This window comes from Onychostruthus taczanowskii, unplaced genomic scaffold (genome assembly GCF_017590055.1).
Source record: "Onychostruthus taczanowskii isolate IOZ18803 unplaced genomic scaffold, ASM1759005v1 scaffold280, whole genome shotgun sequence".
NCBI classification, from domain to species: domain Eukaryota; kingdom Metazoa; phylum Chordata; class Aves; order Passeriformes; family Passeridae; genus Onychostruthus; species Onychostruthus taczanowskii.
Window position 1 is genome coordinate 115,553 of NW_024500129.1, and position 12,550 is coordinate 128,102.

Here is a 12,550-nt window from a genome sequence, read left to right on the forward strand (position 1 = left end):
CGGTAATTGCATGATGCGCAACAAGAATTATTTTAGTGGCGACGCGCATGCGCATCTGGAATTACGGTAACGGTGCCGTGCGCATTTAAAACTCGTTACTTCCAGTGCGCATGCGCCATGGAAAATTACGGTACCGGTGTGATGCGCATCTGGAAAAATTACGGTACCGGCGGAGCGCACTCACATTTGTGAATACGGTAATCCCGTATTTCCCGAGGCGCACGGAGTTTTGAGAGGGCGTGGGAGCTGCCACGGGAGCTCTGTGCACCTCCGCCACATTCACACCTGGGGATCCCCCAGCACCCCGGGACCCCCAGGTCCCCCGGCACCTTCACCCCTCGGTGGCACCGTGCGGCCCCTGAGCCCCACCGGGGTCTGTGACACTCACCCCCCCCCCCAACTCTCCGTGTCCCTCAGCATCCCAAAATACCCCGCTGTACCCTGTGGGACATGTGCACACTCCCCCCCCCACCCCCTGGTCTCTGAACCCCCGCTCCCGCTGTCCCCACATTCCCATTCCCTCCCTGGTGTGCTTGGGATGGGGATGGAGACCCCAAACCGAGAGGCTCCAACCCCTCCGGGACCCCCCAGCGCTGCCCACGCTGAAATTTGTCCGCCCCAAACTCTTCCCTCCATCCCAGCACCTCCTCCTGCTGCCCCCTCAGACATTCCCTCACGGGGGTGTCCATCAGCACACCCCAAACTCCTCGGGGACGAAGCCCAAAATATATTTTTGGCAGCTCAAAGGACACCTGGCCAGCTTGACAACGAGTTGAGGACACCACGAGACCTTCGGAGCGGCTTTCACCCCGTGGCCAAAACTCGTGCAATTCAACTTCTCAGGAGGGGACAAGTCGGGTCACGGCTCGAAAGCAACCACAAAACCCTTTTATTCCCTTTCCAGCCTCGGCACAATCCCTGACTTGCAGTTTTTCCAGGAATTTGGCCGGCTGTCTCAGCAGGATCGGCGGCTCCGCCGTGCCCGGGGTGCTGCTCACGCGTTCTTTTCTCCACGGCTGCGAGAGCTTCCTCACGTCCAGCCGTGGGGTTTTTATTTTGGGAGCAGAAGGACCCAAAACCCGTCAGGTTTTCTCCTCTGAGCTCCTTTGGGACGTGCGTCGAGGGGGATGGAGGCTGGAAAAGGGTGAGTCAGTAAAATTTTGGAGTTTTTTCTCCGGCTCTTGTTGCTCTTTAGATTTGGTTTTGGAAATGTTTCGTTTTGGGCTGGTTGATTCTTTGGGTTTTAGGCTTTTTTTTTAAATTTAACCTGATTTTTACAGGATAAAAGAGCAGATTTCTCCTTTTCTCTAAGCATCCCGATCCGAGAAAATCCATTCCATCGCCAAATCATGGAATGGTTTGGGTTGGAAGGGAATTTCCACCCGCCTGCCATGGGCAGGGACACCTCCCACGACCCCAGGGTGCTCCAAGCCCCGTCCAACCCAGCCTTGGATGCTTCCAGAGGAAAACCAGGATGCCTCTGAGGGGTGTGATGTGGCACTTGGGGACGTGGTCGAGGTCCCTTCCAACCCAAACCCATTCCATGATTCTATTCCTGGGCACGGCCTCTCTTTGTTCTGCCTGGAGCTTTTCAGGGAAGCTCCAAGTGAATTTCTCTGACTTTCAAACCTCGATTAAAAACGAGATGCCAACAACTCAAGCCCGTGAATTCCCGCTGTCTCCGTCACCGTGGAAACGCGAGGCTGTTGTCTTTTAATATTTTTAAGTTATATAAAGGCTTGGAACAACTCTGATTAAAAAAGAGGAGGAGTGGAAAAATTAAATCCACTTTTCCACCAAGGAAATGATGGGAATCTTGAAGGTCTCTCCCAACCCAAACCATTCCATTAATAAAATCCAATCTCATTTATTCCGCTCCCATTTATTCCACAGCCCAAATCTTGGAGTGCTGATGTTTTAATCCCATATTTTAACATGCTGCTCCCTTTCCATTCCCCCTGGCCTGTTGCAAATCCAACCTTAAGGAATGAAGCTGCAGAACAAGACTCCTCCATTTTTTTGGGATTTTTTTTTTCGCCCATGTCAGTGATTTTGCTTTTCTGGCTCTCCTGATGTTCACACAAGCCTGAATATTTCTAAATTAATATAAAGTCTTAATTTCTGTTTGCTTGGCTTCTCCAAAAGGTGTCCGTGCCCAGCTGGGAAATTGGGAAATGTTGTTGTTGTCCCACCTGGGAGCGGGAGCCACAGGAATTCAGCCACAAAATCCTCTTGAGTAACAGCGGATTTTGGGAGTGGAAAATGTAATGTCAGTCCTGGAGAGCCTGTGCCTGAGTCCTCTCCTGGTTCTTGAGCAATCCTGCCAGGGAATAACAAAACCTGGGAGGAGAGGAAGGCTGGGAGCGTCCTGGTGTGCACAGGCCATGGAGGCCCAGGAAGAAACCCGGAAAATTCCCTTTGAAGGGTCGCCCTGTTGAGGTGAACAGGCTGGGCTCCTAAATCCTCATGGGATGGTTTGGGTTGGGAAGGAGCCTAAAGTCCACCTGGTTCCATCCCCTGATTATCCCAATCCCTTCACCCTGTTGAGGTGAAGGGGTTGGGCTCCTAAGTCTTCATGGGATGATTTGGGTTGGGAATGAGCCCAAAGTCCACCTGGTTCCATCCCCTGATTATCCCAATCCCTTTGTTGGAGCAGCTTTTCTCCAGAAAGGTGAATTCCGTGGCCGTGGGGTTTGGTTTCGGCAGAGCCATCACTCCAGAGGCTTTTCCAGGCTGGAGGGACTTGGGCTCCCTTCCCGGGGTCGGGTGCAGCCCCCCAGGAGTAACGGGATGCTGGCAAAGGGATCCTGGAGGGAAGGGATGTGGCCGATGGATTTGCTGCCTTTGTTTCCCGTGGGAAGTTTGGTTTGGCTGAAATCTTTGGGGAAGGGGCTGGAGGGACAGGACAAAGGGAATGGCTTTAAATTAAAAGAGGAAATTTGGGATATTGGGAATGAGTTCCTCCCTGTGAGGGTGTTGAGGAGTTGGGATGGAATTCCCAGAGAAGCTGTGGCTGATCCCTGGATCCCTGGAAATGTCCAAGGCCAGGTTGGACGGGGCTTGGAGCATCCTGGGATGGTGGAAGCTCTCCCTGCCCACGAAAAATGTTGGAATTAAAGGTCTTGAAGGTCTCTTCTCACCCAAACCCTTCCACACTTCCCTGACCTGTGTGCTCTGGATTGTCCCAAACCTTCCATCAGGGTGGGGACAGGGAGGGCAAGAGGTGACAACACCCAAAATTGGTGCTCCAAGGACCCTGTGGGTGGTGAATTGTGACACGGAACTGGTGCAGAACTGAGGGGGCTGGGGCACCCAGCAGATTTGCTTTGGAAAATTTCAGAGTTTATTCTTGTTATCAGCATTTTTAGGAACATTTTACCTTTGGATCATTGCCCTTCCCCCTTTCTCACAATTTGTATTTTGTGGTTTTTTGCCATTTCTCACCCTCTTTTTGTTAAAATTGGGGTTTTTTTCCCCTTTCCCCTCTTTTTTTGTAGGCTTATTTCTCAATCTTAATAATATCTTTAGGTGGAGTTTTCTAGCCAGGTCTTTTCTATTTTTTTGGCAACCTTTCTCCCCCAGAAGGCCTTTGCTGGGTGCTTTGGTTTTGGCATTTATTCTGATTTATTCTGCTGGGGCCTTATGGATTTACTTAAAGCAGGAAGTTTTTGGGGTTTTTTACCTTTATGGGGTTATTTTTCCTTCCCCAACTGCTTGCATGGGTCTGTCGATGGTTTTATCAATTGCAGCTGGTTTTGAGGGTTTATTATTATTATTATTATTAAAAAGTGGAAAAACAGGGGCCCTGATTCCACAGGACATGGAAAAGGTGGACAACACTTTCACCTCCACACCAAAGTGTCGTGAAATTGATTGTTCAGGTTGGTTAAACTCTCACTGTGAAAGGCACCAAAACCAGTTAGTTTAATATAAATTACATTTTATAATATTTTATCAAAATAGGGTTTGATGGGAAGGTCCACTCTACTAATTAAAATCATGTGCTAAAATAATTGTGGTTGGGAAAGACCTCCAAGGTCGTCAACGTGGATGAGACATAAAGGCCCTTAGCAGTTGTAGCCGCCCCTTCTGCCATAGCAGCCCAGGCCTGCCAGCCCACAGCCAAATCCACGGCCGTAGCCAAGGCCAAAGCCGCCAAATCCACCAGAGATGGGCTGTCCCTGGGCACTGAGCTCAGCACCCACGGCAGCGGAGGAGGTGGATCCAACGGCGGTGCTCTGGGGGAAGGAGCTCATGATGGGTCCTGGCAGAGTGACCATCACAGGAGAAGGCTGGATAACAACACGGGAATCCTGGCATTGCAGGGCACATGGCTCGTTGCAGCTGTTGGCCAGCGGGGTGGGTCCGCAGGGTCGGCAGATGTTGTTGCAGGCCATGGGTGTGGTGTGGAGGGTCCTGGAAGAGAAAAAGGGTGAGGGAGGGCAAGGATGTGGGGGGTCATGAGGGGTGAGGGAGTGTGGAGGTTGTTGTGGGTCTGTGGGGAGGCATGAGGGCTGCTGAGGCTGAGGCTGAGCGTGCTGGCAGAGAGGGGCCGGGGTGCAGGGGCAGGAGGTTCAGGGTCTTAAGGCTCACCTGGTTGTCTTCAGGAGCAGGAGAAGGCGTGAGGAGAAGTGTGTGAGGGAGAGAGGCTCTGGGTTGGCTTTTATGCAGGTCCTTGAGGGGTGGGACAGTCTTGTCTCATGGCCTTGGGGTATTTTTGAGGCAGCAGCTCTCTTGTTACTGGTGAGTCCTGAGGTGGGGAATGTTTTCTCTGCCACCATTGTGCAGTTTCGTGTCCAGCTCTTGTTGCTGTGTCCCTTTGACCTTGGCAGCAACATTAATAATTTGGTATTTGGGTGGATGTGATTGTTCAGTGTGTTTCAGTGAGGGCAGAATAAACAACCAGAGCCCTGAAGATCTGTGATGTCATCAGTGAGGTAATTTTGTGGCACTCGAGTGCTGTGGTTTGTGAGTGCCTTGTGAGGTCTGGGACTCTGTTCTGTGCCACTGCATGTCCTTCAGTCATTGTGTTGCACCCAGGAAAATTGAGGGAGCTCTGATATCCTGGGAAGGTCACTCTGGAATATCTTGGCAAGGTCCTGGTGCCTGGGAGTTCTTTGTGACGGATGAAAGAGATCTCATGGCCTTGTGTCTTGAGCGGGATCGAGAGAGGATCTGGAAAACGAGAGCATGGTCAGGCTGAGCTTGTTCCAATGTTTGGTTCCATTTGTATTTCTCAAATTTACATGACAGCATTCTCTGTCATTTAAAGTGCATTCCTTGACCTGGTTTAGAAATCCAGTAAACAAACAACAAACCAGTGCCCGATCCCTTTTTGCCGGGGCTATGACCTCAATTCTCTCATTCCGCATTCAAGCCAAAAGTTTCATAACTTTTGTTCTATAAATGTTAGTACTGTGTCCCTCTGAGCAAAACCTAATAATTACTAACGGACAGTCAGTGTGGTCCTCTCCCCTCCCCTCTCATGGTTCCGGCGTGTTTTGTAAATTCTGTGATTCCACGTCCCTCTCTTGAGGCCATGTCCATCTGACCTTGGTGGCAGCTTTTAATTCTTTTAATTGCAAATTATAGCGACCAAATTCTGCTGTTGATGGTTCATGTCAGGGCAGGCTGGAGACGTGACCAGAACTTTGGAAAGCTGGGGTGTCATCATTTAGGTCATCCAGTGGCCCTCTTGTGCTGTGGCTTGCGGGTGTGTTGTGAAGAATCGTCCCCAGTTTCTCTCAGCTTTGCAGCTGTTCCAAGTGTCTGGTGCTGCCCCTTCCATCACATTCCCTCATTCTTTGCATTTCCCCAATCTGGAAAACTCTGACATTAAGCCCTGTCTTTCGTGTTGGTCGTGCTCTTCTATGTGCCCCTCTTGATTTTACAGTTTTGATATCCAGGGCATTTTAGAACCCAATTTGGGCTGAGGTGTGAGGTTGCTTCTCTGGGCAGTATCTGGTGGTCAGAATGAGGATTTTGAGGTTGTACAGTGTTCTTGGAGGTGAGCATTGCATGATCCTCAAAAACCAGGCAAGTCCGGGTTCTGTCAGTGCCCAGAGTGTGGCCTGAGAAAGGTCTGAAGGGCTGGGTCTGGAGGCTTGTGCTCAGTGTCCCAAAGTCCAGATGGCAGCAAGTCCCCAGGATCCAGAAGTTGGATCCTTTTGGCCAACACTGAAAACCGGAGAGGTCCTGGACATCTGCTGGAGCTCAGCAAGGACAGGTGCCAAGGGCTGCTTCTTGGGTGGGGGAGCCATCCCGGATGGGATAAAATGTCTGAGTCTCAGTTGGAACAATGGTTTTCTTCTCCAAAAAAGCCTTTGTGCTTGTGGTTGAGGAGAAACGGGGCAGGAGCTGTCCCTGTACCAGTGTGGGAGCAGGGACCTGAAGTGTCTAGGATCTGGAATGCTGTTCTGACCAGGTGTGGAGATGTGACTCTTGCTGTCTGTTCAGCACTGATGGGGTCACATGTGAGGGGTTGTGGTCAGTGCTGGCCACCCCAGTGTGAAAATGAAGTCGATTTAGTGAATGAAGAGCATTTCAGGGCCAGCAATATTCTAAAGCAGGATCTTTCCTAGAGGAGAGGCTGAGAGAGCTGGGACTCCCAGCCATCAGTGTGTGCAAATCTCTGATGGCAGAGAAGTCGAGGGAGCCTGGCTGTTCTCAGCAGGGCACACATGGAGGACAACAGTGGAAGCATGCAAGGGAAAACATGGAATTCTGTGGGGAAAGAAAACAAGGATTTTTCAGTGTGAGGCTGGTCAGAGAGGGGAAGAAGAGGTGGAGGCTACTAGGAAATCAAAACATGAACTGTCCATGGTGCTGGGAAACGCTGCTCTTGCTGGTCCTGCTTGAGCTGAAGGGAATGAAGCACTTGCACTCGAGTTCCTGCCCAAGTGGAAGATTGTAGGAGTGTTTATTCAGAGGGCTTGAGGGTCCTGCTGGGAAGAGAGTTTGTGTGCTGGCAGAGAGAGACTTTGAGCAGAAGAGCATTAATGTGTCAAAGCCTTAAGTATAGCAGATAAAATTGGCTTGTAAAATATTTTGGAAGGTTCTCTCCCTTCTCTGCTTCATGTACAGGTCTTGTTTGTTACAGGCAGTGATGGCTCTGTTAAATATTGCTGACAGATTTCCTAGAGAAAAGTCTTGTGCCCCTTTTCCTTTCAGCAAAGTCCTGCTGAACCCTGGCACTGTGCTGGGTGAGGATGTGAGACCTCTGGAATTGAAAAAGGAAGAGGAGGCATCTGAGGCTTTGATGCAGAAAATCTTTATTGAGGCACAAGAAGGAAGAGACAGGAGAATGAAATGGAAGGGATCCAGAGTGAGCTGCAAGCAAGGCAACCATCAACCGAGCTGCTTTGGTTACATGAGCTGTTGCCAGAGGCCAGAGCTGGTGGTGTCAGGGGTGGTGCTGAAGGCCCTTAGCAGATGGAGGCATAGCCCCTTCTGCCAGAGCAGCCCAGGCCTGCCAGGCCATAGCCAAAGCCACCAGAGATGGGCTGTCCCTGGGCACTGAGCTCAGTGCCCAGAGCAGCGGAGGAGGTGGATCCGACGGCAGTGCTCTGGGGGAAGGAGGTCATGATGGGTCCTGGCAGGGTGACCATCACGGGGGAAGGCTGGATAACAACACGGGAATCCTGGCATTGAAGGGCACAGGGCTCGTTGCAGCTGTTAGCCAGCGGGGTGGGTCCGCAGGGTCGGCAGATGTTGTTGCAGGCCATGGGTGTGGTGTGGAGGGTGCCTGGAAGAGAGGGGAATGAGGCAGGGCAGAGGAATTGGGGTGTGAGGGGCTGAGACACAGGAGAGTGAGGGAGTGTGGAGGCTGTTGTGGGTCTGTGGGGAGGCGTGAGGGCTGCTGAGGCTGGGGCTGAGCGTGCCAGAAGAGAGGGCTCAGGGGTGCAGGATCAGGAGGGTCAGGGGATTGAGGCTCACCTGGTTGTCTTCAGGAGCAGGAGAAGGCGTGAGGAGAAGTGTGTGAGGGAGAGAGGCTCTGGGCTGGCTTTTATGCTGGTCCTGGATGGGCGGGACAGCCTTGTGTCATGGCCTTGGGGCATTTTGGAGGCAGCAACTTTTGGCTGGCCCAGCGTGGTGAGTCCTGAGGTGGGGAGTGTTCTCCTTCCTGGAGTTCTGCAGTTTCACGTCCTTCCCTTGGGGCAGTGTCCCTCTGACCTTGGCAGCACCTCTTACCTGCCAGAATTAGAGACCAGTGTGTGGTTGTTGATGGCGCGTGTCAGGGCACGTAGAAGGTTCAGCCAAATCCGAGGAGAGCTCCGGTGTCATCCGAGGTCATTCCATGGCACAATGAGAACATGTCGCATTTGCATTCTTGCCTCCTGCCTGAAAGAACTCCCAGCTCTCTCAGCTTCTGCCTGTTTTAAGGACAGTCGAGACAAAAACCTTCTGGGTCCTACTCAGGCCACCACGCTGGACACCTGGACTTGCCTGGGTTGTAGAGGATTGTGCAATAGGCGCCTGCAAAAACCCTGGACAACTTCCAAACTCTCTTTCTGACAATCGTAAACTGCCCAGAGAAGTGATTTCACTCCTCACGCTCAGCCCAAGTAAAGATCACAAAAACCTTGAATATTAAATCCTTCCATCACTGTAAAAGTTGCAGACAAGGGGGACAGCAAGACACCCTCAGAGCAGGACTGATGGTAAAGGTGATGTCTCCAGTCAGGCTTTGACAGCTGGGGAAATTGCGTGGAGAGAGGGAATGGGCTGGAAGGGGCAACAGCAGGTACTTGGAAGAGCTGCAAAGCTCAGACCAGCTTGTCAGGGCTGAAAGAGGCCGAGGGTAAGCTTCAAAACACACCCAAAGACCACAGCAAGCCAGTGCTGCATGGTGCCTCAGTAATGACACCTCAGTTCTCCAAAGCTCTGGTCACGTCTTCATCCTGCACCCACAACACCAAAATTTCATCTCTAAAAGGCACACGTAAAGGCTGCCGCCAAGGTGAGATGGACACGGCCTCAAGAGAAGGACGTGGAACGTGAGAAATCCAGAAAGAAATGACAAATAATGGCAGAGAAGGAAAGAGGAGGTTGTTGACCACCCAGTAGTAATTAATGGTTATTTGGTAAGAGGAGAAAAATAGTAAGACTCAGAGGATATAAATTGTGAAACCTTACGGCTTGAATGCGGAATAAATGAATTGACATCACAGACCAGCCTGGGAACAAAGGGATGGGCCCCATTTGTTGTTTATTTCTTAGATTTGTGGCAGAGGACAAGAAATACATTTTAAATGCCAGATTAGGTTGTTGTTCAAATTTAGGAAATCCAAATGGGCCGTAAGACTGTAACAAATACAGCCTGAACAGCCTCGCATTTCCCAGATCCTCTCCCCTGACCCCACTCAAGACACAAGGCCAGGAGTTCTCTTGCATCCATCAGGAAACACTCCCAGGCACTGGGATCTTCCAAGTTTTTGCACAGTGAGCTCCCCAGGACATCAGCAGCTCCCTCAGAATTCCTGTGTGCAACAGAATGACTGATGGACATCCAGTGGCACAGAAGAGAGTCCAGGTCTTCACAAGGCACCTGCAAACCACAGTACATGAGAACCACAAAATGACATCACCAATGGCATAGCAAATCTCCAGAGCTCTGATTGTTTATTCTGCCCTCTTTGACAAACAGTGAACAATCAAATCCTGCCAAATACCAACTCCTGACAGAAAGCTGCCTCCAAGGTCAGATGGACATGGCCTCAAGAGCAGGACATGAAATTGCACGAAGAAAAACACTGCCCACCTCATGAGTCACCAGGCTGGGCCAGCCAAAAACTGCTGCCTCAGAAGGCCCTAAGGCCATGGCACAAGGCTGTCCCACCCATCCAGAACCAGCATAAAAGGCAGCCCAGAGCCTCTCTCCCTCACACACTTCTCCTGACGCCTTCTGCTGCTGCTCCTTCCAGGAACCAGGTGAGTCTCAAGGCCCTGACCTTCCTGCTCCTGTATTCCTGGCCCCTCTCTGCCAGCACGCTCAGCCTCAGCCTCAGCAGCCCTCACGCCACCCCAGAGCCCCACAACAGCCTCCACACTCCCTCACCCCTCATGCCCCCCCACATCCTTGCCCTGCCTCACCCTTTTTCTCTTCCAGACACCCTCCACACCATGGCCTGCAACAACATCTGCCGACCCTGCGGACCCACCCCGCTGGCCAACAGCTGCAACGAGCCCTGTGCCCTGCAATGCCAGGATTCCCGTGTTGTTATCCAGCCTTCCCCCGTGATGGTCACCCTGCCAGGACCCATCATGACCTCCTTCCCCCAGAGCACCGCCGTCGGATCCACCTCCTCCGCTGCTCTGGGCACTGAGCTCAGTGCCCAGGGACAGCCCATCTCTGGTGGATTTGGCTTTGGCTACGGCCTGGCAGGCCTGGGCTGCTATGGCAGGAGGGGCTATGGCTCCATCTGCTAAGGGCCCTCAGCACCACTCCTGACACCAACCATCCACTCTCTGGAACTCGTCTCAGGCATGGAGGACACACCTCTAGGACAAGATTCTCAAATGCGCTCAGCACTTCCAACTCCTGCTCTCAGAGCACCAAACAAGGCAGTAGCCTCAGGGCCAGCCCAGGCTGCCTGCAAACATGGCCCATCTGCCTTCTGCTCTTTTCCCACTCCCTGCTATGCATGGCCCCTTTGTCTCTGTCCAGACCCCTCTGGACAAACCCTTTCTCCCAAGCCAGAGACCATCGGGCACCTCTGCTGGGCTGCTCCCATTGCAGGGCAGGAAGGCCTCGATGCTCTGGCCAAACCTTGCCAAAGGAAAGGACCTTGGCTGATGGTCACCCTACTTCCACCTCAGACCAGCTCCCTTCCACTGGCTGCTCCTGAATTTTCACTCTTCTACCTCAATAAAGATTTCTTGCATCACTACCTCCGATGACTCTTCCTTTCTTCTCCCAAGCTTCTTCCAGTCTCACTCAGCACTAAGCCAGGCTTGTAGTGGCCACTGGGGTGAGTGAAAAAGTGCACCAAGATCACTCTTGGGTATTACTTCTGCAGTTCCACTACTCACTGCCACACTTTGCTCTTCCAGTGCATTATCACAGGAACCCTTCAGCTATTGGAACACAAACCTGGACACACCAGTGTAGGTCGATCCCTGCCTCTGGCACAAGCCCCTCATGGGTGGTGTGTGCCATTTTTCTGGGCACGAGTTGCTCCTGTCTGTCATTGTGTTTCAGGGCGATCTCCAGCTCTGTCTGAGCAGGTCCATGTCTTCCTTGTTTCCAGCTCCCAGGGCTGAACACACATCTCCAGTCTCACCAAAGTGGGGCAGATGAGCAGAATCCCCCCTTCACCTGCTGCCCACACTCTGGGGATTCAGACACAGCCGGGTTTCTGTTCAGGGCATTTATATGGCAGGGCAGACCAACACTTCATCCACCAGCACCCAAAGTGCTCCTCCTTGGGCTCAATCCCCTCATCACCCAGCATTTCTCCTGCATTTTTGGGGTTGCTCAAGTCCAGCTGCAGCAGATTCTGCCCCTGCTCTGCTCTGGTGATATTGGAGAACTCTGATAATCCCTTGGTCACAGGGAACAAGGAAGACAAGCCAGATCCCTGCCTCTGGCACAAGCCCCTCGTGGGTGGTGTGTGCCATTTTTCTGGACACCAGCTGCTCCTGCAAGTCATTGTCTTCCAGGGCAATCTCCAGCTCTGACTGAGCAGGTCCATGTCTTCCTTGTTTCCAGCTCCCAGGGCTGAACACACATCTCCAGTCTCACCAGAGTGGGGCAGATGAGCAGAATCCCCCCTTCACCTGCTGCCCACACTCTGGGGATGCAGACACAGCCGGGGTTCTGTTTGTTGCATTTACATGGCAGGGCAGACCAACACTTCATCCACCAGCACCCCAAGTGCTCCTCCTTGGGCTCAATCCCCTCATCACCCAGCATTTCTTCTGCATTTTTGGGATTGCTCAAGTCCAGCTGCAGCAGATTCTGCCCCTGCTCTGCTCTGGTGATATTGGAGAACTCTGATAATCCCTTGGTCACAGGGAACAAGGAAGACAAGCCTCAGGTGAGGGATATCCAGAGCATGGCCTCAAGGATGATCCATGCCTGAGGGTTTGGGACAGCCATTGCCCGTGACATTGGGGCATTTTTCAGGTTAGCCGCTCTTGCCTGGCACAGTCTGGGGAGTCACAAGTTTGGGAATACTTTGCTTCCCACATCTCTGCTGTTCCATATCCCACTCTCAAGACTGTGCCCATCTGACCATGGCAGCAGTATTGGTGAGGTGGTATTCACTCCCAAAATGGTGGATGAGGGAAGAGATGCCAGTGTCCTGCACCTGGACTTGTGCAAGTCCTTTGTTCCTGCACCAGACAACATCCTTGTCTCTAAGCTGGAGAGATGTGGATGTTGGTTGGACCATTTTGTGGTTAAGGAATGGGCAGGATGGTCTCAAAGAGCAATGTCATCAGTGATGTCATTTTGTGGTTCTCGTGTCCTGTGGTTTGTGGGTGCCTTGTGAAGACTGGGACTCTGTTTTGTGCTGCTGCATGTGCTTCAGTCATTGTGTTGCACCCA

General features: G+C 52.0%; 3 protein-coding genes across 3 annotated transcripts; 1 reads left to right on the top strand and 2 right to left on the bottom strand.

The window, feature by feature from the left end:
* Window positions 1-4,067: 4,067 nt before the first annotated feature.
* LOC121337707 (feather beta keratin-like) lies at window positions 4,068-4,397 on the bottom strand. Its single transcript, XM_041407973.1, has one exon. It carries the CDS (start codon window positions 4,395-4,397, stop codon window positions 4,068-4,070), a length of 330 nt encoding a protein of 109 aa, XP_041263907.1.
* Window positions 4,398-7,424: 3,027 nt separating this feature from the next.
* On the bottom strand, window positions 7,425-7,724 carry LOC121337708 (feather beta keratin-like). The gene has a single exon (XM_041407975.1). The coding sequence runs from the start codon at window positions 7,722-7,724 to the stop codon at window positions 7,425-7,427; it is 300 nt and encodes a 99-aa protein (XP_041263909.1).
* A 2,398-nt stretch (window positions 7,725-10,122) lies between these two features.
* LOC121337709 (feather beta keratin-like) lies at window positions 10,123-10,428 on the top strand. The gene has a single exon (XM_041407976.1). It carries the CDS (start codon window positions 10,123-10,125, stop codon window positions 10,426-10,428), a length of 306 nt encoding a protein of 101 aa, XP_041263910.1.
* The last annotated feature ends 2,122 nt before the right edge of the window (window positions 10,429-12,550 follow it).